The sequence below is a fragment of the Galeopterus variegatus genome, unplaced genomic scaffold (genome assembly GCF_000696425.1).
Source record: "Galeopterus variegatus unplaced genomic scaffold, G_variegatus-3.0.2 Scaffold3427, whole genome shotgun sequence".
Taxonomy (NCBI): domain Eukaryota; kingdom Metazoa; phylum Chordata; class Mammalia; order Dermoptera; family Cynocephalidae; genus Galeopterus; species Galeopterus variegatus.
The window spans coordinates 77,003-103,705 of NW_007729538.1; the positions used below are offsets into that span (position 1 = coordinate 77,003).

Consider the following 26,703-nt stretch of genomic DNA (forward strand, 5'->3'; position numbering starts at 1 on the left):
AAAAAAAAAAAAAAAAAAGTAAGAATTGAGGAAGGGGGCAATGCCAGAACTAAAATATCAGGTTAAATATATTGATATTGACTTTTATCCTAAAAGAAATAAATTATTGCAAAGTTTGACACGTTGTTCAAAAAAAAAAAAAATCAAGTGGAGAAATAGATTGGAGAGGGGAAAAAAGGTAGGGAGTTGGTTGGAATCATGTGAATGTGAGGTGATGAAAGCCTGAAATAAATGGAAGTTCTTGTTTATGGATTATACAGAGCAAGTGATGGAAGTGTCAACAAGACTACTAGTTTTCTTGCTTAAAAACCTGAAATAAAATTTTTCCAGCACATATTTTATTAAATGTATTTTAATTTTTTTTATAGAAACAGTTGCTATTTCAGAACCTATTTCAATGAACATAATTTTTTGTTCTTTGATTACGTTAATACTATTTGATTTAGCTGATGCAAATTTGATTCACATTCTTAAAACAGTATGGTACTTTAATTCATTATTTTAAAGAATATGTCTCTCACATTGATATTTTGTAGTTATTGTAGTTATCAACAAACAGCAAATTAGTAGATTTGATGTGTCTACTCTTAACTAACAGCTTATTTTATTTAACTGAGAGCAGCTGCATTTTTAAGATTACTATTACATTAAAACAGTGTTGACATAAAATAACAATTAGCCTTTTAAACAGAAAACATGATAATTTATTTCACCACACTCATAAAATTGCATTCTTCAGAGTGAGCAATCTCTAATGACAGAAACAGTTATCAGTTCATTACGTAAATCACACTCAAGATCCAAAGCGGTAGAAGAGAGCAATGACTTGTTGATCACACTATGTTAGTGCTAAAGGGAACTTCAGAGACTGTGTTATGAATACTTACTATTTTACAAATGACACAATCAATCAAAACAAACAAACAAGAAGAACAGCAACCTAAGTTAAATTTAAGTGAATTATCTGGTCTTGGAACAACTTAGAGATTGTGTTAGTTTGGTGGTCTTAAACCCTGGCCACATATTTGAATCATGTGAGGACCCCTTGAAACATACTAATGCTGAACTTCCACTACAGAACAAACTGGAATTGTAGTGAGGTGGATCCACGGGCGGGAGCGCCGCCGCGCTTCCCAAGCGGTGCACTATCCAGTGCGCCACCGGGCCGGCCCCAGAAGATTTTTAAAGGCTTCTTAAATGCTTTTAACTAACAGATTGAGAAACACTATCTACTGTTACACACCAAATCAGTTCATGGATTTCAGTGCTTGCATCACTTTTGTATTTGATTTCCTCTTGTCTCAATACAGGAATAATGTTTGAATATGTTTGATTGTTTTTAAACATTAAGCTTATTTGAGAACTAAAAATGCCTAAGGAGAACTTGTTCACAATGATGAAATGTATTTTGAAACTGGAGGAAGTAATATAAAGTCAAATTGCTCATGGATAAATCAGCAGTGAGCCATTATTGTGAAAGTAATATATGCATATTTAATCATTTTTCCTTCATGAATCTATGGCAAAAATGCCTAAGGAGAACTTGTTCACAATGATGAAATGTATTTTGAAACTGGAGGAAGTAACATAAAGTCAAATTGCTCATGGATAAATCAGCAGTGAGCCATTATTGTGAAAGTAATATATGCATATTTAATCATTATTCCTTCATGAATCTATGGTCAGAGATTACTACGTATATCTGATTATCACAAAAATAAGAATTATGTGCTCCTATCTCTAAGAACCTAAATGACTTAGGCTGGCCAAGAAGCCAGTGTGAAAATGCTTAATATTCAATAAATATTTAAGTAGAGCTACCCAAACTAATTTTGAATATTAGTAAAAAGATCCAACAATGCAACTTCTCTCACTAAAGTTTTCAAAACAAAATAGAATCTAGAATAAAAAATACATAAATAAAATTATACATTTTATGTACAGCAAGAGTTATTTTTTCTGGTTGTTGCCATTAAGATCTACTTTTCTTTTCTTTTTTTCCCCTCATAAAATATAATTGAAGAGGAATTTTAAAATCAAGCTGGAGAATTTGAATGGTATGCATTAATTTTACCAGCAGTAAAATTATTTTAATTAAGGAATTTTTCTGCAGCCTAAATGAAGTGTCTTACATGCCTAATCAATTTTTTGCCAATATAACTGCTCTACAAAGAAGGGATGGTAATTAATTAGAAGAAGCCCCTTCAAGGACAATTGGTCTACAGTGCACAACTTGAGAAAGAGCTGACATGAGCTGTTTCTTTTCAATGTCATGATCTATGTTCATTATATGTATTATTAGGTTTTAGCAAAGGAGGTACTGACAGAGTGGATAATGAGTTGTGAAGTGAAATAAAACAATATGACTCATACTTAAGAAAAGATAAAATTGCAAAGAAATAGAGATAAGTTCTCTTAAATACTTTTCTTTTTAAGCATGTCATTATTACAGTTTTCTTACTGAAATTAAACATAAACACTTAAAAAGTTTACTAGTTTTTTTTTTTTCTAAGTTTTTAGAATTTCTTTGTGAATTGATGTTGCAGACCTACATTTACTTTAAATTTTCCATTTTTTGGTCAGGAAATAGTGGATCTTACAAGATGTAATTATAACCTATTCGTTCATTATAAATTACTTTTGTAATTTAATAGTGATTATTGTGAAAGCAGGAAATGCTGTATCTCCAAATAAATCTTTATTGAAAGCTATTTTTACCATATTGCTCCACTTTCAAGGCATCTATTAATATATACATTAGAATTAGAGGATTCAAGATTTTTTTTAAAATCTAAGTTTAAAAATTGTGGTTTAATGCTTTTCATTCATATTACATACAATAAAATTTTAAATTATTTTTACAGTAAGATAATTATATTATTTTATTAATATGCTAATTATTAAATAAATGGCTTCATAAACAAATAAAAGACAATTAAATGATATAATTAAAAAATTCACATGACAACAATTGAAATATTAAAATGCATAGGACTAAAATGAACAAAAAGTGCATATTCTAAATGAAGAAAACTTTCAATATTGCTGTCCTATAGGTACTTGCATGCATAATCTGAAAAAAAAAATTCTAAAGATATATTATGCTGTCGCTATTATTATGTTTAATAGTTTTGTCTTTCAACCTTTATGCTAAAGAATAAGTGATTTACATACCACCTTTATAGTATTAGAGAATTCTAAATTTGTGTGCATACTTTTACTGAGTTTTATACTATCCGATGTGTTTTTACCTCAAACATAATAACTATGTATAATAATGTATGTGCTAATTAGCTACATTTAGTCATCCCACAATGTATATAAACCTCAAAACATCATTTTGTATGTGATAATGCATATAATTATATCTGTGAATTCAAAATAAAATAAAATAATACCCCCCCCAAAGAGATCTTTTATGCCATTGGAGAGGAAACACAACATGTTAAAGGTTTTAATTATCCATATTATTTCATATATTTATTATAATTTCAATAAAATAATAGCATTTTTATTTGTTTTGTGAAATTGGTATCTTATTTCTTAATGTTCACATGGAAAACTAAGTATACAATGCCAAGTATATTCTGCAAAAGTATATCATGTGGGCAGGTGGGGTAGAGAAGTATCTCTGCCAGATATTAAATTGTAATATAAAGCTACAATAATGATAAGCATAGCACTGTTGCATTGAGGGTCAACAAGTATGGCAAAATACAAAGTCCATATACAGTGTATATTGACAAAATTAAAATTTAACAAAAATAAATAAATAAAAAAAATAAAAATAAATAAATATCTTTTGAACTAACTTTTAGGAAGATAAAATTTTGTGCCATTTGCTCTTTTGTGCTTAGAAGAATATGTTTATTCACACACAGATAGCTAAGTCTCTCTGACATCTTAAAATTGAAAACCTTCTGTTTGTACGGTATTAACTGCTCTTTGCCAGGAACCATATTAAAAGGGTTATTTTTCAAAGTAATAAACTGCCCGCCAAAAAAAAAAAAATACAAAGTCCAAGAACAAATATAAGTCATATAGAAAATTTAGCATAATAAAATATCCATCTCAAATTATTAGGGTATGTAGGGTCTATTCAATAATTAATGTGGAACTGGATATCCATCTAAAAAAATCTGTACAAATACACACAAATTAAACAACATGCTCCTGAATGACTGATGGATCAAAGAAGAAATTAAGTAGGAAATCAAAAAATTCTTGAGACAAATGAAAATAGAAGCACAACAAACCAAAATGTATGGGTTATTGTAAAAGCAGTACTAAGAGGGGAGTTTCTTGCAATAATTGCTTACATCAAAAAGTGTACCTCCAGAAACTGGAAAAGCGAGAACAATCCAATCCCCAAATTAGTAGAAGAACAGAAATAGAAAAGATCAGAGTAGAACTAAAAGAAATAGAAACCAAAAGAAGAGACATAACAGATCAACAAAATGAAAAATTGGCTTTGCGAATAGATAAAATTGACAAACCATTAACTGGAAAAACTAAGAAAAAAAGAGAGAAAACATGAATAATGAAAATCAGAAATGAAAAAGGAGACATTATAACCAATACCACAGAAATATAAAGAATCACTAGAAACTATTATGAACAAATAAAATGTCAACAAATTGGAAAATCTGGAGAAAATGGATAAATTTTTGGACATATGCAACCTATTAAGACTGAACTAAGAAGAAATAGTAAACCAGAAGAGACCAATAACGAGTCTTCCAACAAAGAAAAGCCCCAAACCAGATGGCTTCACTGCTGAATTCTACCATAATTTTAAAGAAGAATTAATACCAATTCTTTTCAAACTATTTCAAACATTGTAGCAAGGGGTGTTCTCTCAAACTAGTGCTATCATGCCAGCATCATCCTGATACCAAAACTGAACAAGGACACAAAAAGTAAAGAAGACTGAAGATCAATATCCCTGAAAAAGATAGATGAAAAAATTCTCAACAAAATGTTAGCAAACTATATTCAGTAGCACATCAGAAAGATTTTATACTATGACCAGTAGGACCCTTCCCAGGGAAGCAAGGATGGTTCCACAGATGCAAAGCAGTAAGTGAGATACATCACATCAACAAAATGAAGGTCAAAAACCATATGATTACCTCAATATATGCAGAAAAAGCATTTGATAAAACTCAACATCCCTTCATCATAAAAACTCTCAACAAATTAATCATAGAAGGAAAGTACCTCAACACAATAAAGGCCATATATGACAAATCCAAAGCAAACACCATCCTGAAAAAAGGAAAAGTTGAAAATTTTCTTCTAAGAAGAAGAGCAAGACAAGGATGCCCATTCTCACCACTCATTTAATATTAATCTAGAAGTTAGGGCCAGAGCAGTTTGGCAACATAAAGAATAAAAGGGCATTCATGTTGGAATGAAGGAAGTCAAATTGTCCCTGTTTGCAGATGACATGATCTTATATGTAGAAAAACCTAAAGACTCCACCAAAACGTTTTTAAACTAATAAACAAATTCAGTAAAGTCTCGAGATAAAAAATCAATACACAAAAATTGGTAGCATTTTTATACACCAACAACGAACTAGTAAAAAAAAAAAAAAGAAATCAAGAAACAATCCCATTTACAATAGCTACAAAAAAGTAAAATGCCTAGGAATAAATGTAACCAAGGAGGTGAAAGATCTTTACAATAAAACCTATAATACACTAATAAAAGAATTAAAAAGGACACAAAAAAATGGAAAGACATTTTATGTTCATGGACTGGAAGAATTAATACTGTCAAAATGTCCATGCTACCCAATGCTATGCACACATTCAATATAATATGTCAAAATACCAAAGACATTCTTCACAGAAGTAGTAAAAACAATTCCTAAATGTATATGGAACCACAAAAGACCCCAAATAGTCAAAGCAATCCTGAGCATAAAGCACAAAGCTAGAGGCATTACACTACCTGACTTCAAAATATACTATAAAGCTATAGTAATCAAAACAGCATGGTACTAGTAAAAAACAGACACATAGACCAAAGGAACAGAACAGAGAACCCAGAAATAAATCTGTATACTTCCAGCCAACTAATCTTCGACACAGGTGCCAACAATATACATTGAGGAAAAGACTGTCTCTTCAATAAACGGTGCTGGGAAAACTGTATATTTATATGCAGAAGAAAGAAACTAGACCTCTATCTCTCACCATATGCCAAAATCGACTCAAAATTGATTAAAGACTTAAATTAATACCCAAAAGTACAAACTTCTATAAAAACAACAACAACAACAACAACACAGGGGAAACACTTTAGGACATAGGACTGTGCAAATATTTCATGAATAAGACTTCTAAAGTATAGGCAACAAAAGCAAAAATAGACAAATGGGATTATATCAAACTAAAAATCTTCTGCACATGAAAAGAAATAATCAACAATGTAAAGTGGCAACTAGCAAAATTGGAGAAAACACTTACAAACTATTCATTTGGTGAATTAATACCCAGAATATACAAGGTACTTAAAGTACTCAATGGCAAATAACCCACAAATAATTCAATTAAAAATGGGCAAATGACCTGAAAACACATTTCTCAAAAGAAGACATAAAAATGGCCAATATTCAAATGAAAAAATGCTCAGCGTCATTAATCATCAAGGAAATGCAAATCAAAACAACTATAAGATACAACTTCACTCCAATTAGAATGGCTATTATTAGAAAGACAAAACAAAGGGCCAACCCCGTGGCTCGCTCAGGCGAGTGCGGCACTGGGAGTGCAGTGGCACTCCCGTCGTGGGTTCAACTCCAATTAGAATGGCTATTATTAGAAAGACAAAACAAAGGGCCAACCCCGTGGCTCGCTCGGGCGAGTGCGGCACTGGGAGTGCAGTGGCACTCCCGTCGCGGGTTCAGATCCTATATAGGGATGGCTGGTGCGCTCACTGGCTGAGCGTGGTGCGGGGGACACCAAGCCAAGGATTACGATCCCCTTACCGGTCACAAAAAATAAATAAATAAATAAAACAGAAAGACAAAACAAAAAAACACACAACAAAATAACAAGTTTTGGTGAGGATGCAGAGAAAGGGGAACTCATACACTGTTGGAGAGAATGTAAATTAGTATAGCCATTATGCAAAACTGTATGGAGGTTCCTCAAAAAACTTCATGTAGAAGTACCACCTGATCCAGCAATCTCACTGCTAGTTCTTTATCCAAAGGAAAGGAAATTAGCATGCTGAAAAGATATCTGCACCTCCATGTCTGTTGCAACACTATTAAGAATAACCAAGGTATGGAATCAACCTAAGTGTCACCAGATGAATGGATAAAAAAATGTGATATATATATATACACACACACACACACACACACACATGCACACACACACACACACACACACACACTGAGATGCTACTCAGCCATGAAAAAGATAAAATTATGTCATTTACAGGAAGGTAGATGAGCCTGAAAGACATTATGTTAAATGAAGTAAGTCAGGCACAGAAAGATAAATACCAAATGTTCTCATTCATTGTGGGTGCTTAAAAAAAAAAGCTGAACTTTTAGAAGTAGAGAGTTGAAATGTGGTTACTAGAGGCTGGGAAGAAGAGCTGGGAGAGGCCTAGTGAAAGGTTGGTTAATGGACACAACATTACAGCTATATAGGAAAAATAAGTTCTAATGTGTACACTAGTGCTAGGCATCTACAATTTAAAATAATTAATATCCTCAAGTGGCTAGAGGAGAGGAGTTCAAATGTTCTCATCAAAAATAAATGATACATTTTTGCCATGATGAATTTGCTAACTACCCTGGTTTGATCATTACACATTATGTGTGTGTGTATATTTTTGTATGTGTGTGTGTGTGTGTGTGTGTAAATGTAATTGTACCCAATAAAATCAAACAAACAAAAATCCACAGAAATAGAAAAAAAAATCCTAAAATTCATATGGAAAAACAAAAGACCTCAAATAGCCAAAGCAATCCTGAGAATCCACCTTAGTATCATTCTCAGATGCTCTTAAACCCAGAACATCTCAAACTTTCTGCTAGTCAACTAAATTTGTTTTTCATAATTATGCCTTCAGAAGACTCTATGCTTTGATTATTGCCTTTCTGCTAATTTAGTCACTTCTCCATCATTTTTTAGCTTCTCCAGATATATTGAAAATATTTTCTCCCTCTTGACTTTCTTCACATTATCTTTGTGGGTTAAAGCTTTCATTTTATTTATTTTCTTTATTCATTATCTCCCTTTGGAGGCTTTGGAAGGCAGAGGCAACAAGGTTGCAAAAATATAACAAAGTTAAATCAAAATGTTTAGTTAGATATTATTATGAAAAACTCTATGCTAATAAATTGGACAAAGAAGAAATAGATGAATTTCTAGGAAAATACTAGTTGGATAAACAGAATCAATCACAAATATAAAATCCGTGTAATCCTACAACATCTTAAGTAATTGAAGACAATAGTTTTAAATATCATTCCACAAAGAAGCCTACTGGGAATACATGGCCTTTTATCCAGATTTTCTCAAATTTTGAATGAAGAGTTAATTCTAATACTGCATAAATTCTTACAAAAAAAAAATAGAAAGAGGAGCACTATTTGACTGCTAAATGAAGCTTGCATAACCAGGGTTGACCTATTTACTCCCAGCACATTGAACATATGGTTTTTATTGACCTATGATTAAATTTACTAATCTTTTCTTCTCTTGTGTCTGATCTGCTGATAAACCCATTCGTTGATTATCCTACTACTAATATAGCAGAAATTTTCTGTAATCTTAAAGTTATAAGCAGTCACGTTCCTTAGGCAGATTTGAAGAGCTTTGAGATATTCTGCTTGGCTTCCTAGCTCCTTCCTTTTCTTCCATAGAAGTGAGATTTCTATGTGAGGTATGAATGCACATAGCAGGGAGATGTCAGTTTACGTACCATTCCTATTTTACTATTCACTTGTAAGATTCATAGCTTATACAATATTTTTCAGGAACCTATGCCTCATAAATCTATAGATTTTAGGCTTGTTAACCATAAGCAATCACAAACCAGCGATATCATGCTAAAGGATTCCTTAGATAAATACTAACCACTAGCAAATACTAATTGCCTAACTACTAGAAGATTTACTTATTTTAAAAGGAGACTACATCAGGTCTCCTGTGGTTTTTCACTATTTGGGAATATTACCTCTATTAATGACTGATAACAAGTTCTTATGTCAGCCTAATTAGATCCTTTCTCGCCACAATTCAGAGATTTACTTTCTCTTTTTTTTTTTTTTTTACAGTTTCCAAATCTTTGATTCCCTAATTCCCTGTATGCCTATTTTATTCATCTTTTCCAATAGATTCCTCAACAAATTTATAATTAAATTCTTTATCTTGAAATTCTATAGCTAGAACATCTATGTATTTTTATTTACAAAGTTTTCTTTTGAATATAGGTCACATTCTCATCAATATCGGTTAAATTCTTTTTCTTTTTTGCTATTTTTCCGTGTCCGGCAACGGATCGCAACCTTCAGTGTTGCCCCCGTACTGGACCAGGGACCGGCAATGGGATTGCAAACCTCGGCGTTGCTCCCGCGCCTCGCTCAGCCAGTGAGCGGGAGCCGGTCCGTATGTGGGATCCGAACCCTCGGGCGGGAGCTCCACCGCGCTTCCCAAGCGGCGCACTACCCAGTGCGCCACCGGGCCGGCCCTCTTTTGAGGTCACATTCTCATCAATATCGGTTAAATTCTTTTTCTTTTTTGCTATTTCATTTCTTCTTATATCACACGTATTATGTCCAGTATTAAAGTATAAATTATCTAAATTATGTATGTATATCTATGCAAGTATATCTATATGTATACCTACATGCACACAAACAGACACACACACACAAATTCTCTTCCTCCATTAGACTAGAATGAGGGGATAATAATTTGTCCATTATAATATTTTAAGAATTTGTTTTTCCAAATAGTTTCCTATGCAATCACAATATATAAAAAGTAAAAATGATTTCATTTTACTTCTGTATAAAATTTACCATTATTTTTATAGTTATCACATCATTTTTTACACATTAATTGGAAAATTAGTGGACATTTGATTATTTTTAAAAATATATATTTTTAAATGCTTTGACCTGAGAGCTATGCCTTGTTCTTGTTCTGATGTTCTATTTCTCAGTCCATTTTTAACATGAGAGGTTTGGGCTCTATTATCTTTTTGGTCTCTTTAAAATTTAATATTCTACAGCTATATAGAAGCTTATTGTGTGGCAACTGCTGTCAAAATTATATTTTCAGGTAATTTGACAACTGTCCTTAATAATTCAATGTGAATTCAAGTTTATGATGGGTGATTTAATTTTGCATCTCTTTGAAAGGATCTGAAGGTGAAATATGTGACATGATTATTGATACCTACTTTTTCCTGGCTGCAAACTGCACTGGAGGTGCAGTCTATGAGAACAAACCTGAAGACATTAATTCTGCATGCTTGTTCCTGGGTGAAGGCACAATACAGGTACAGTAAATTTTGTAGAATTTTCTCATTTGTCTCATTAGCTTGTACTTGTCTAATTTGAAAAAAAAAATAGAAACGTTAAGGTTATGGATTCTTCAGTGTTGAAGATAGGCATAATTTCATAAACAAATTTCCAACACTCTACTTGGAAATCTGTATTTACTTTTTATGTTTTTGCTCTTGTTGTGTCGTATCCATGTTATAATTTGTTGACTGATTAAAGCTTCTCAAATGCAGTTGTGATTATGCCACTTTTTTGTGTAAAGATCATAGTGAATTGCCAATGTCTTTTGGATATAGTTAAATCTCTGGGAGATTTCTAATTTCTTGGTAGTCTTACCACTAACAGGTGTAGGGCCTATGGCACATATAAAAAAAGATTTTTTCATTTTCTCCACCTCATCTACCTTTTGTAAAAATTAGGGTTATATTTTCAAACAAACAACAAGTAATAAAAATTTTAGGACCTTAATTTTAAACAAATTAGGAGCTTTTTGTCAAAATGATTTAAGAGTTTTCCAAAAAGTTTAGAGAGTTAACAAAATATTTGTCAACTCTCTTATCTTGACACAAACTAATTTGGTCATTTTACAGAAACAAAATTATATTCCAATTTTGGTTTGTATATAATTCATAAATAATTTTTAATGAAGATTCATAAGCCCTTTTGTATATGAATATATCCATTAACATTGTGGCAACCTTCAAAAAAATAACACAGGTCTCTTTTTCCTTCTGATTCGCCATCTGTAGTATTACAACTACAGGCAAACAGAGTTCAAATTCCTCAGACCTTTTAACTTGAAGTGTGATCTCAATATATCTTTTATTATATTTATACTATTGATAAATGTACGATGTAATTTTAACACATTTTTACATGTATTTAGCCAATCACAAATACATGACTATGCACATAGACAATTAAATTAAGGCTTTTAAATTTATCTTTAACATATATTTAACTTTATCAGTATATTGCAGACAATTATATATTTAATAAATTTATTAATTAACTGTAAACCTTCTCTTAGGAAATAAACGAACAAATCATATTTATTATTTTGTTTACATATTTCTACTTCTCTGTATACTTTTTAATAATTACCAACTTTAAAGTAACCAACATTTATTTCTTTAGACTCAAGAAAATGCACAAAGATAGCAATCGAAGAATGTTTTAGCTATTTTTTAATTACATATTTTGTTTAATTTAAACAACTTAAAATAAAATAAGCCAGTGAGCGGGAACCGGTCTGTATGTGGGATCCGAACCCTCGGCGGGAGCGCCAGCACGCTTCCCAAGAGGCACACTTATCCAGTGCGCCACCGGGCCGGCCCCCAACATTTATTTCTTTAGACTCAAGAAAATGCACAAAGATAGCAATCGAAGAATGTTTTAGCTATTTTTTAATTACATATTTTGTTTAATTTAAACAACTTAAAATAAAATATTTTTACATTCCATTTCCATTCTATAAAGAAGAGGGGCAATTTGAAACCATTTAGAGACTAATATTTATATATTTTTCTTAATTAAAAATTGTTGATGTATCCAAAGATAATTTTATTAATTTAATTAAATATGAGTGTATGATCTTAATGTTAACTAAAAATTTGGAAATTACAACTTACAGATTCATATTAAATATATATAATTTGTACTATCATCAATAAGACAATCTACTACATCAGTTTAATAGGATCAATAGGAATTCACAAGATTAAATCCTTTTAAATTATATTCATTATTAAAATTTTAATTATTTAAACTTTATATTTTTATAATCATAGACTATTTGAGGAAATAATGGTAAAATAGCTCTTAAAGTTAAATTATTGACTTACCTAAGTGTGATTTATTTATTAGGAAATTACCTAAGCTCTTTTAAAATAAATACAGTAGTTTTGAATAAATAAATAAATAGACCTCTGCATTCACATATTTTTAAAAAGTCAAGACTTTTGAGTTTAAGCTGAAATATTTATGAGCCTGATTTTCTTTTTATCTAAAAGGTTAACAATGGTACTCATATACATAAGTATGCTTTTTCGGCTTTTTAAAAATTTTGGCAAGAGAAAAGAATATAAATAAAACACAGTAAAACATTTTCCTTTTCTTGTTAATTTTTGACTATTTATGTGAACAATAGTCTTATGATGTCTATAATAATGATATAAAGAGTACTTATGATCAATTAATTTCAAATTTTCCCAAGCAAAAAAGAATAGGAGAAAAAGCGAGAATGAATAAGTGAAGGGGAACTAGATTCAGGAAGATATAAAATTGTCATTGCAAAAGGTTTATTATCTCCCCTCTGCAATGAGTAGTAGGTGCTTAAAGGAAGAAAAATCCATTTCACACGTGCCCTCACACATGCAAGAACAAGTTATTATGGACTGTTTAAACCATAAGTCACATACCTGACAATTCTGTAGAGCCATGTAATTAAAAGCACACTGTTTATTTATCCCAGAGGTATGAAAATGAAAAAGGAAGACTTGTGCATTAACAGAGTAATCTATTAGACACGCAGGACAGAGAATCTCCTCACAAGGATTTTTCCCTTATTGTCCTATTGCATCTGTCCAATGAACAGAAGGAATAAGTTTATGCCAAAATTTCCCTAGTGTGGCCACTGCAATTTCTGATTGTCCTTTGAGAAATTATGCCAATTAGAGAGGTATGTACATCACTTACAATATGAAGGGACGGATATGTGGTATAGATGCATGAGAGACTGAGAAGAATTCATGAAAATTTATATCAGCAAGCACTTGGGCACTGTCATGTCTGCAAAATCTTTCAAAGACCAGTCAGTCCTAACTGAGGGAAGCATATAAATATGAGTGAGTTTCTATAACCCTGTTACTAAAAGGTTATAAGGTTATATTTATGCTTATTATATTTCTTTATCATATAAACATTTTTTAAACATCTAAAATAAAATATCTTTTATAATATTGGCTTTTTGTACAATAAAAATATTAATAATTAATTGTATATATTATGCATGATATATGTTATATATAATATCTATGATATTATATATAGCTACTAGATATTTTTCCAATAATTTATATTTCTAGTTGTAGCTTCTACTCTAATCTTGGTGGTGCATGGGTAGATTCCAACGTATTTATTTGATCAAAAAACTCATTGAAAATATGACAAAAGCTAAAAATAATCACATCACAATAATTTATGCACACACAAGGACAAAATTTCAAAGGGTTAATGGAATCCTTTAAGCCAGAATCCTTGATTCTACAGACAACAAAAATTGAAATATCTTTTCCCTGGATATACAAGGTAGGTGCAAGTTGTATGTATTCACTGATGCAATTTACTGTCTTGTAAGTTTTTCTGAGAACCCTCTTTTTTCTGCAAATTTAATTATAGAAAACTAGAGCTCTGGTATAAGACTATACTATCTGAACAGATGAAAAATCCTGTTGTTATCCCAAATATAGTATTTTAGGAATTAAGAAAAGATACACCTGAGCTTAAGCACTACATATCATCTCTGGTGACAAAGTTTACTTAACTCTGTCATGTAAATTTATTGAGAATCTCTCTAGAATACTTCCAAAATTGTTAAAAGAATAAATTTATATATATATAAATATATATATATAATTATATATATATTAATAAAATATATATATTAATAATATATATATTAATAAAATATATATATATTAAAGCATGATTTTCATTCAGACATTAGATAAACATGTGTTAAAAATATTATTTAACTCATTTTTAATTAGGAATCCAGTCAACTTTTACTATCAGTTCAAAGGAGAATCCTAATACCCACTCAAGGAGAAAAAACTATTTATTGATACCAGAAACAGATTTTCCCTGGATAAATTTCTCAATACAAAGCTATTTTCATCATATCAGTTAGTATTTAAGCAGTGTCTAGAGAAATTTCATTAAAATAAAATTAAAAGAACTTAATTTTTAAAACATTTGTGTAATAATTTTCTCTGTTTCATTTGTTAAAAATCTATATATTTCTGTCATAATTTGAGTGTGAACCAAATGTGACTGTTGAAAATTATTTTGTTTTAAATCAAAACTGAATATTTTTACCCTTGCTAAAGGAAGACATGATGTTAATTCATAAAGGCGAGTACGAAATTCAAACTTTGAAATGACTATAATATTGTAGTACGTGATAGGAATTTACAAAATTCCTTTTTCTTGTTTTTTAAAGATGTGTGCAAGTGGTTGCAGGTGTTTGAGTGAAAAAGACAGTCAGGGATGTTGGTGTCCATGTATCCTCAGACGGTCTGGCAAAATACATCTGGAAAATGCAACAGACTATCAAGAAAATGGGTGTCAACATGAAGCTGTTCGTAAAAATGAAATTAACAGAACCAGGTATTTATGCATTGTTTGAGCTAAAAATATCAGCTATCTATGAAAAATTTCTAATTATATTAATAAGTATTAATTAACTGTTTCATAATATTTTATAATGATAATTACTTTGCTCAAAATGATTGGAATTCATATACCAAACTTTTACATTGTTATTATATATTTTTAATGTATATATAATATGTTATGTATTTCAATAGTAGCAAAAAAAAAAGAAGAGGGAATAGATCAATATAGTATTAATTTTTCTGTATTACATCAGAATTAAGTTTAGTATAAATATGTAGTAATTCTAATAAATTAAGATATATATGGTAAGCTCCAGATCAACTACTTAGCAAATAACTCAAATTATATAGTGAAACTTGCATTAAAAGAAAAAAATATTGCCCTATATAATACTTAATAAAAAGGAGTTAATACCAGAAGAACGTAGGTACAAAGAAGACATGGGAACTGGAATATGAAAAGTAGAATGTCAGAAATAAATCTAACTATACCAATAATAACATTAAGATGAATGGATTTTTAAAAGGTTGAGATTTTCAGACTGAATAATTTCTACATTTAACAACTTTTAACTTCCTACAGAAGACACACTTTAAATTGAAAGGTACAAATAGGTTGAAAGTGAAAGAATGGAAAATGATAGATCATTCAAACAGCGTGTGAGAAAGTTGAAGTGTCTATAGTGATATTAGACAAAATAGACCTTAAAAGAAAAAAGTTACTAAAGAAAAATGACATTTTGTAATAATAAGAGAGTGAAACCATCAGAAGTGGTAGCAATTATAGATATGCATATACAACTAACAATAGAGCTCCAAAATTCATGAGGCAAAAATTAACAGAATTGAAGCAAGAAATGAGCAATTCAACAATAATAGTTAGTGACTCTAATACTCCACTTTAAATAGGAAATATAACACTTGGCAGAAAATCAACAGAGATATAGAAGATTTGAAAAACACTATAAATCATTTAGAAATAGCAGGTATATAAAACACACTACCTAACTACAGAATAACCTTAATTGGACGTGGAACATTTTTCAAAATAGGCCATATGCTGTACTATAAAAATAGCTACAATATACTTAAAAGATCAAAACACTAAAATGGATGTCTCTGACCACAATGGAATGAGATTAGGACTGATGAATAACAAGCAATTTGGTATATTCACAATTCTGTATAAATTAAAAAACACAATGGACATTAATTAATGGGTCAAAAATAAATTACAAAGGAAATTAGAAAATAAGTTGAGATTAATGAAAATTAAGGTACAACAAACCAACACTCCTAGGATATAGGTGATGCAGTGCTTAGAATAAAATTTATAACCATAAATGCAAATTACAAAGGAAATTAGAAAATAAGTTGAGATTAATGAAAATTAAGGTACAACAAACCAAAACTCCTAGGATATAGGTGATGCAGTGCTTAGAATAAAATTTATAACCATAAATGCTTATGTTCATAAAAGAAGAAATTTCTCAACAAATATCCTAATCTTCCACCTTAACAAAATGCCCAAGGGCAAAAACTAAACCTAAATAAAACAAGCAGAAGAAGAAAATCATAAAATGTAAAAGAAAATTAATAAAATAATGTATAGATAAGCGATAAAGAATATCAATGGAACCAAAAGTTTATTCTATTAAAGTATTAATAAAATCAATTAACCTTTACCTATTCTAAAAAAAATCAAATTACTTAAATCAGGATGAGAGAATTTTATTAATGAAATTACAGAAAAAAATTACAGAGAAACACTACAAACTGAAGTGGCTAAATTCCTTATCCTCTCCTGTTTTAATCCTTGATCTAATTCTTCAGCTACAATCTGCTTGCATGTAAGAAATATCTAGAGTTGCGTTAAGGGTTAACAGCTGAATGCATTTCTGAGCTCTGTGACTCTGCAGTTTGCCAACTTGTCTGCTCTTTTTTAAGCAAGCTCTGGCTTGTTTTTAGCTTGTGTTGCAGAAAGCCCCCAAACCATATCCCTCGTCTCTGTGACCCAGTTTTGCCCACCTGGTGAAGCCCCCTACCCAGAGCCTCTTACTCACAATTAACCACCTGGTGAGGACCCCAATTTAGGTGACTCTGCCTGGATACAGACAGAGAGCCAATAGAAAAGCTTGCTTGCTTGCTCAAGAAAGGTATATATCCCCAGTTCTCCCTGCATTCCAGGCTCAGGTTTTGGGAACAGTAGTTCCCCTGAGAGTGCTGGTGTAATAAATCATCTGGCTTCTCCATTTCTCTGAGTGTTTGCATTTCCTTTGGTAACTTCTGCCATAGCAAGACAAATGTATATCAAAAAATTTAATTATGATGAAATGGACAAATTTCTAGAAAAATAAAAACTACTAAAACTAATTTTAGCAGAAAGATAAAATCTCGTTGGACATATAACAAGTAAAAATGTTGAATTAAACAAACAAACAAAAATTAACACTGAGAAATGTCCAGGCCTAGATAGTTTGATTGGGACATTCTAGCAAACATTCAGAGCAGAATTAATAGAAATTATTTACAAGCTATTCGAAAAATAAAAGAAGGGGGAATGTTTCCCAACACATTCTACAAGGCCAATACTACAATGACACCAAAACCAAATAAAGACACCACAAGAAAACTAAACTCCAATATATCTTGTTAATGTAAGCATAGGGATCCTCAACACAATGATAGCACACTAAATCCAGCAACATCTGAAAAGGTTTATACATCATGACCAAGTGGGATTTATTACAAGAATGCAAGGTTGGTTTAACATCCTAAAATCAATTAATGTAATATACCATATCAGTAGAATAAAGAAAAAAAAAATGCATGATAATTTTAATAGATGCAGAAAAAAAATCATTTGACAGAATCTCACACCCTTAAATTATAAAAAAACAGTCAACAAATGAAGAGTGCAGTGGAACTTCCACAATCTGATAAAGGGCATTTAAAAAGAAAAAAGAAAAGAAGGAAAAAACACATAACTAGCATAATCTTTACTGGTGACAAAATGGAAATGCAAATCAAAACCAGGAATGCTTTGTATCTACTAATATGGCTATAAGAAGACAGACAATTACAAGTGTTTGTATTTGAAAGAGTGTAGAGAAATTTGACCCTTATACATTGCTGGTTGGAAAGAAAATCATGCAGGTGTTTCAGAAAATAGTCTCTCAGTTTCTTAAAAGTTTACCATGACTTACCATAGGCCTCATCAATTCTACTTCTAGTACATACTTAAGAAAAATGAAAATACATGTCCACATAAAAACTTATACATGAATATTGGTAAAGTTTTATTAAATATAACCAATAGTTGAAATAACCCAAATGTTCACCAATTGATGAATGGATAAATGAAATTTGTTATATTCATGCAATGGAATATTATTCTGCAATAGAAAGGAAAAAATTACTGATACATATCACAAATCACAACACGGATGAACCTTGAAAACATTTTGATAATGGGAAAAAGTCACAAAAGACACATGTAGTAAAGCTCAGTGAATATTTGTTTAATGAAACAATGACTTTCAGGAGCTTTTTATCGATCAAGAAAATCATCCTTTGTTCTGTGATATAACTGCGTTTTTTTCTGGTTTTGTGTCTGTCTTTGTTTATAGCAATTTTTTGATATCCAGAGAACCTTGGCATATTTTTAGTTGAAATTGTTAGCACATCACTTTTATGAGTTCTTGATATTGTCTTATAATTAATTTTAATAATGGAGTCCAGCAAATTTTGCAGATAAAGATAATTCATGTAAAATTAAGTTTCTCCATGCCAGTCACAACATCTAGAAATTATTATATAATGTGGTATCACCCTCTATAATGGCAAAAGATATGCAAAATCTTAGAATTAACAACAAAAGATGCTCTAATTCTCTGTAAATAAAATTCTATATATTACTAAGTTCAATTGAAAAAGAAAATAATATATACTCTGAATAAATTGAAATACAATCCATGGACTTAGATATCTTAAATTGGCTAAGATAGCAATTTTTCCCAAATTAATTCACACATTCAATGTAATACCCAAAATTGCAGATTATAATAGACACTAATCAACATGTTCTAAACTCTATATAAAAGAATAATGTTTTATAAATAACCATGTCATCTTGGAAAAGGAAGAGTAATGGGGTAGTACTTCATGTACCATCTGGTATGACAGACTACAAAACCCACATGGAATCTCTGTAAGTACAAACAATGGGCCACAGAAAGCTCTCAGAACAACCCATGTACATAAGGGATTTTTATATATGAGAAATTTGTCCATAATTTGATGTGAATGCACAGGTGTTTCTAGTAAATAGTATTCAGTAAGTGGTTCATTATGAGACCATAAATAAAACTGTATTACAACCTTGTTCTTTCTAACAGAGTCCAAATGTGTTTAAAGACCTAAAAGTAAAAGGTAAAATTATGACATAACTGAAAGTAATGTAGAAAAATACATTCATGGTTTTGGGATGAAGACATTTTTAAACTAAACTCACAACGTACAACTTATAAAGCACAACATCGATAGTATTGTAATAATATTAATTAGAGATTTTTTTCCACTTAAAAACACTAATAATAACAATGTTAGTGGAAAGATGGTTGATAAAAAGTGCATGAACATTTTTTATTGAAGTGTACTTTATAGGAGTGCAACTTGAAGTGTGTAATGTAAAGGAAGTATTTCACATAGGTCTGAGCATTTCCACAATTTTTCCCTAAAATGTTCAAGAACATTTTCTGGGAATTTGGAAAACCTTTAATGAGCAAACAAATATACAAACAAACAAAACCCACAAGCCATATTGTCACTGAAGACTTCAGGATAGGTGTTGTAAGAATGGAGTCATAATTTCATAACACTAGGCCCAGATCTCTTTCTGAAGCTTCAGACTTACAGCTAAGTCACCAATACTTACTTGCTACCAGAATATAAGAAAATGAAATATATTTGTGCATATATTTATCAAACACTTATTGAATACACTCTAATTGGAAGAAATTGTGCAAAATGTTGTGAAAATGAAAACTGTTACCTGTCCTCAGGTAATATACCATCCAAAGGTAAATTTATATGCTCTTTGGGACACATCTCATGGTTGTTCTATTTTATTCAGCATGCAAATATCTTTTTAAATTACTAAAGTAGCTATTACATTCACTTTCTGAACATACCAGTATTTTGTGTTATAACTATGTGTTTTCTGGCTTGCTTTCTAGGAGCTTTAAATTAAAGTTGCTTCCTTTCCAGGTGATTTTAGGAGATTAATATTTTCTATGTAATGCTAAATACAACTATATTATTTTCCAGTTATAAGCAACAGTTATGTTTCCAAGCGCAAAATCTAAAAGTCCATGAGAAAATCATGTATTGTTTCAAAATCTATTCTTATAAATTATGGAGGCTTGTATAAATAGAGCTTTATATAAATTTGTCACAGGAATATAACACATTTTGGATCAGGGTTTTCCCAAATTATTTCTGAACCAGGAAGTCTAATAATTATCTATTCCTAGGACTTTTGCAATATCTGTCATGATGTTAGTGACTTGTTTATTAATAAGTTGAATTGCTTGTTTTGTGTTTAATTTTGGCTGTACCATGCAAACTTTTCTGCCTTCCAAGCAAAAGTTTTATATGATTACATTTTACATTAAAACAAAACAAAACAAAACAAACAAAAAGCAAACAAGCAAAAACAAGAAAACTGGACATCATCTCAAAGTGGCTTATCGTATATATACATATGCATATACATATACATATGCATATATATATATACATATACATATACATATATATGTGTGTGTGTCTATTTGTTCGGGGTTAATTTTGATACCTTTAAACCATATTTTTTTCTAGTGGCTGGATCCTTTTGTCTATTGCATTGAAATGTACTGTTTTTCTCCCCTTTATTATGCCCTGGAAAACCAAATAACCTTGCTTGCTTAAACTTCACAGTAAAATGATACAGAGGTCATCACTTAATTCATTTAAGCAATTTTAAAGTAGATACCATTGTATTATCCGTATGCATGCCAAAATCAATTACAATAAACTTCATTATTTAGAAAACTTTTGTATAATTAAATTTCAACTGTGGTATAGGTTAAAACTTAACTCGTGTTTACACAATTATTTCATGCATTATTTTTTTTTCTGTTGGATGCAAACCAATACATATTTTATAACTTAAAGTCAAGGTTTGAACATATCATAGCTTCAGTTTCTATGACTTTTCATGCTTTAATTTTATATCTCAAACAATAAAATGATTTTATGCTTGTTATATAATTTTGTGCCACCTGGGCCAGATTTTTATTTTACTTCATAACACCTGATTAGCTTTTTTATATCTGTAACCTTTTTGCATTGCTTTTCAAATTATCTTCTAAGAATTGGAATTTCATGAAGCTGTTTATGCAGAACTTTTAAGAAGATGACCTTTATCATGAGTATATCTTACTCAATTTTAGAATGTATTTGATGATTATTTAATCAACCAATATTAATGGGGCATTCACTGTATCTAAGGCATATGAATCATAACCTTAGAATGTAGGGTAATAAGTAGAGTAATAATACATTTAGTTTCTTCTATTTCTAGAAAAAAATTCTGTTAAAAGTTTAAATGATGAAAACAAATTATTAATCATAATATTTAAAAATAACCCCCTATTTTCAACTTATCTACTTTCACCTAATAAATTTCTGCTTTTTCTTAGCCATTATATTATTCACTTGTTTCAAACTTAAGTAAATGTCAAAATTAATTTATGCAATAATAGAATTAGAAATAAATTCATAATGTCATTTAGTCCTATTTATTTTCTTAAAGTAATTTTTTTTGAATTTACAAAATATGTTTAAGTTAATAATATATGTAGGCCACTATAATTTTCATGATATCAAAATTGATGTCTTGTCACTAAATAGCTTTCAATTTAATAGTCATTTTTCTTAGCACTGGGTATCTATATACACATGTGTATCAGCATTTACTTGAATATTATCAAACACGATGACAAAATGCTTGACGTACTAGTACATGGTTGGGTGAAATGTGATGACTGCTTTTGTAAATCAGAGGAATTTATTTTAGGTCAATGATTTTCAAGGTGACGGTCTTGCCTTCTGGGGGCATCTTGGCAATTTCTAGGGTCATTTTCTATATTCTGAATAATTGGAACAGCTGGCATTTAGCAGGTGGGTAGTGAGTGACTACTGTTATAAATCTTTTAATGCACAGCACAGTTCCATGCAAAAAAAAAATGTTCCACAGTATGCACAATTTCTGAAAGTATCAGCATGCGTTTATGTATATATAAAACCCTTTTATAAATATCTAAGCCTATATTTAAACTTCATTTTAAATATGGATGCAAAATATTTTTATACAGCTTTAATAATCATTGATTGAATTTTCCAGGAATAAAACATTCATGTTAATAAATATTTTGTTTTGTTCAGAAATTTATTGGAATTTGTTAAGCATATTGTAAAAATCACATTGTCTTACTTCAATTTCTAATGTCAATCTACTATTATGGCTCATTATTTATAGTTTCTACACTCGTAGTTATTTTCTGTATGGGTGCAAACAACTAAGTACTTTAATGTACTTTAGTTCAAACGTTTCTTAATATGTTATATGGAAATACATTCAATTACAAATTAGTGTACATTTATACTTCTCATATATGGCATTATCTTGATTGATTTTTAATATTAAGTGTGTAGACAGGTTTTATCTATGAGTTCCATTGTATGAAGTAAAGAAGGTGCTACAAAAATAGAAATATACTCTAATCAGAAAATATTGGTATGATTAATTTGAGAGTATCTGTTTTAGAAGATATTGAATAATTAAATACTGAAGGACATGAGGGCTGCCGTTGAAGCTCAAAAAAAGAAAAAAAAATAGATTAGATTTTCTCAAGCATGGGGATCCAAGCAAAACAAAAGAGGTATGTGCCTGTCTCAACCATAGCAAGAGTTTCCCTGTTGAAACAGTGAAGAACTTCAGAAGAATCATAACACTGTGCAATTTTACATAGAGATATATGAATTTATGTGTAATCACCTTCATATATCACTATAAAAATGGTTTCCTGATATTTATTTGAGTGATTTTCTTTCTCTTTTATATTTTAATAATATAAATAAGTGCCAAACCAGTTACAATAACTATTTCAAAATGATGATGCCATAATACAAATCTAAGAATAAGGCTTATATAGATACAGAGAATATACCAGTTATTTTCTATGGTATTCTACAGATGTTAATCAAAATAAATTGCTTCTTAAACTGCAATTATCAAAGATTTTTGTCTAATTTATAAATGCTAGGAATTTCATAGGTATTTAATATATACTTTCAGTGTACTCAGTAGGGAATAATACTCATCCAAATTAATATTTAAATGTAACAGTCAAGCTTTAAATATAGTTGACAAACTTTAGAAATAGTTGAGAAATTCCTTTAACAAAATGAATTCAGTTCCTTTGGGTATATTCTCAGCAGAGGATTGCTAGATCGTATGGCAGTTCTATCTGTAGTTGTTTGAGAAAACTTCATTCTGTTTTCCAAAATGGCCATACTACTTTACAGTCCTACCAACAATTCATAAGTGTTCCCCTTTCTCCACATCCTCACCAGCATTTGTTATTTTCTGTTTTTTGACTTCACTTCTTTAAATATAAAGCTCTCACAGAATAATAAACTTTTAGTTCATATTTAAAGTTATAAGGATTCCATCTTGTATAATTGAGGTAAAAATGAAGGTAATTAGGAATTAGGTAATTAAGAAATGGGGCTGACACCATGAACGACTTTATACACTTTATGGTCTTGTCCTCTTCCATTGCCCTAGATTCTTGAATTTATTTTTAATTGAAAAACATAAAAGAATGCAATGTTTAAACATCTGACTCTTTAGATATATCATATTAGCTCCATGATTTGAATAAAGCTGTACTCCCATGTTTACTGCAGCTCTAATCACAATAAATAAGATATGGAATCAACCTAAATATCCATTAACAAATGACTGGATAGAGAAAATGTGGTATGTATACACAACAGAATAGGACTCATTCATAAAAAATGAATGAAATTCTACCATTCTCAGCTACTGATGGAGTTTGGATGTGTTGTCCCCTCCAAAACTCATGTGGAAATTTGATCTCCAATCTGGCAGTGTTGGAAACTGATTGAGTCATGGGGGTGGATCCCTCATGAATGGATTAGTGCTCTCCCTGGGGGAGGGGGGATTAATGAGTGAGTTCTCGCTCTATTAGTTCCCATGTGATCTTGTTGTTTAAGGGACCCTGGCACCTTCTTTCTCTCTCGCTTCTCTCTCTTGCTTCCTCTTGCCACATGATCTGCTTGTACCCTCTGGCTCCCTGCTACTTTCCTCCATGCTTAGAAGCAGCCTGAGGCCCATGCCAGATGCAGCTGTCCCAGAATTGTAAGCGAAATAAACCTCTCTTCTTTATAAATTACCCAGTCTCAGGTATTTCTGTTATAGCGACACAAAATGGACTAATACAGAAAATTGGTACCAAGGATTGGGTGTTGCTATACAGGTACTTGAAAATGTGGATGCATCTTTGGAGCTGGATAATGGGCAAAGGTTGGAGAAGTTTTGAGGACTTAGAAGAAGAGAAAAAGACGAGGGAAAGTTTGGAATGCCTTAGAGACTTATGTGGTGGCGAGCAGAATGCTGATAGAAATGTGGACACTAAAGGTCATGAGGATGATGAGGTCTCAGATAGAAATGAGTAACTTATTGAGAATTGGACAAAAGATCACCCTTGCTACACAATAGCAAGGAACCTGTCTGCATTGTGTCCATGCCCTTGGACTTTGTGGAAGTTGGAACTTAAGAGTTGTGAACCAGAGCATTTTGCCAGAAAAATTTCTAAGCAGCAAAGCATTAAGGACACTGCATTGCTACTTCTAACAGCCTACTCTGAGTTATGGCAGCAAAGGCACAATATAAAGCCAGAATTTAAAACGGAAGCAGAGTGTAAAGATTTGGAAACTTTGCAGACTGGCCATGTGGTAAAGAAGCAGAGTGCTGGAAAACAATGCAAGGGTGAAGCAGATAACTTGGTTGCTAAAGACATTATATTAGTGGTGAGGCAGCCAGATGCTAATAGCAGAGAAAATGAGAGGAAAGCCCTGCAGGCATTTGAGAAGTCTCTTCCAGACCCACCCATCGCAGACCCTGAGGCCAGACCTGGGGTGCAGCTGCCCTCAGGTTCCTGTTCCCTGAATCCCAGATGCTCCAGCTAGAGTGGCCCCAAGTGTGGTTTGTGCAGCAGCCCTGGAGAGTAGAGGCCTGAAACTTCGGTGGTGTCCATGTTGTGTTAAATCCGCAGGCCAGCAGGATATGAGAGCAGTGGAGGCATGGCAGCCTCCTCCCAGATTCCAGAGGATGTATGGAAAAGCCTGGGGACCGAGGCAGAGATCTGCCACAGGGGTGGAGCCACCACAGAGGCCATCTACTAGAGCAATGCTGAGCAGGAATGTGGGGTCAGATCCCCTACAGAAAGCCCCCACAAGGGAAATGTCTAGTAGAGCCAAGATAGCAGGGCTTCTGCCAGGACCCCAGAACTGCAGGGCCATGGGTAACATGAAACACCAGCCTGGAAAAGCTGCAGGCACCAGTGCAGCCCACTGGGCTGCACCTGGCAGAGCTTTGGAAGCAAGGTTGCCCAAGGCTTTGGGGGTCCAGATGCCCAATTGTGCCCAGGATACAGGAGTTGAAGTCAAAGAACATTATTTTGGAGCTTTAAGACATAATGTCTGCCCTGCTGGGTTTTGGACTTGTTTGGGGCCTGTTTTTCCTTTCTTCTGGCCTATTCCTCCCTTTTGTAATGGGAATGTATACCCAATGTCTGTTCCACTATTGTATCTTGGTTTTGACTTTAACAGTCTCAAAGCTGGAAGGACTTTTGCTTTTGGTCTCAGAGGAGACTTTGGACTTTTAAGTTGGTGCTGGGACAAGCTAAGAATTTTGGGACTGTTGGGATAGAATGATTGTATTTTGTATGCGAGAGGAACATGAGTTTTGAGGGGTTAGGGGTGGAATGATGGAGTTTGGACGTGTTGCCCCCTCCAAAACTCATGTGGATATTTGATCTCCATTGTGGCAGTGTTGGAAACTGATTGAGTCATGGGGGTGGATCCCTCATGAATGGATTAGTGCTCTCCCTGGGGGAGGGGGAATTAATGAGTGAGTTCTCGCTCTTTTAGTTCACATGTGAGCCTGTTGTTTAGAGTACCCTGGCACCTACTCTCTCTCTCTTGCTTCCTCTCACCATTTGATCTGCTTGTACCCTCTGGCTCCCTGCCACTTTCCACCATGAGTAGAAGCAGCCTGAGGTCTGTGCCAGATGCAGCTGTCCCAGAATCATAAGTCAAATAAACCACTCTTCTTTATAAATTACCCAGTGTCAGGTATTCTGTTATAGCAACACAAAATAGGCTAATACAGCTACATAGATGAATTTGGAGAAAATTATGTTAAGTGAAATAAGCCATGCATAGAAATAGAAATATATCATTGTGCCACTCATATATGGGAGCTAAAAGAACAAAACAAAACAAAACAAAATCCAAATAAATAATAAGTTGGATTATCAAATAGAGGGAAAAATATGGTAACTAGAGGCAAGATGGGGAGAGGGGAGGAAGATGGTGAGAGGCTTGTTAATGGACACAAAATTACAGTGAGAA

General features: G+C 31.8%; 1 protein-coding gene across 1 annotated transcript in view; it reads left to right on the forward strand.

Annotated features, from left to right (window-relative positions):
* The window catches only part of LOC103600719 (protein eyes shut homolog), an 80,719-nt gene extending 65,771 nt beyond the window's left edge, over window positions 1-14,948 (forward strand). The window contains exons 6-7 of the mRNA XM_008585045.1: window positions 10,397-10,536; window positions 14,763-14,948. Of these exons, the coding sequence (XP_008583267.1) occupies window positions 10,397-10,536; window positions 14,763-14,948 (326 nt within the window). The remainder of the gene's footprint in view (window positions 1-10,396; window positions 10,537-14,762) is intronic.
* Window positions 14,949-26,703: the final 11,755 nt, after the last annotated feature.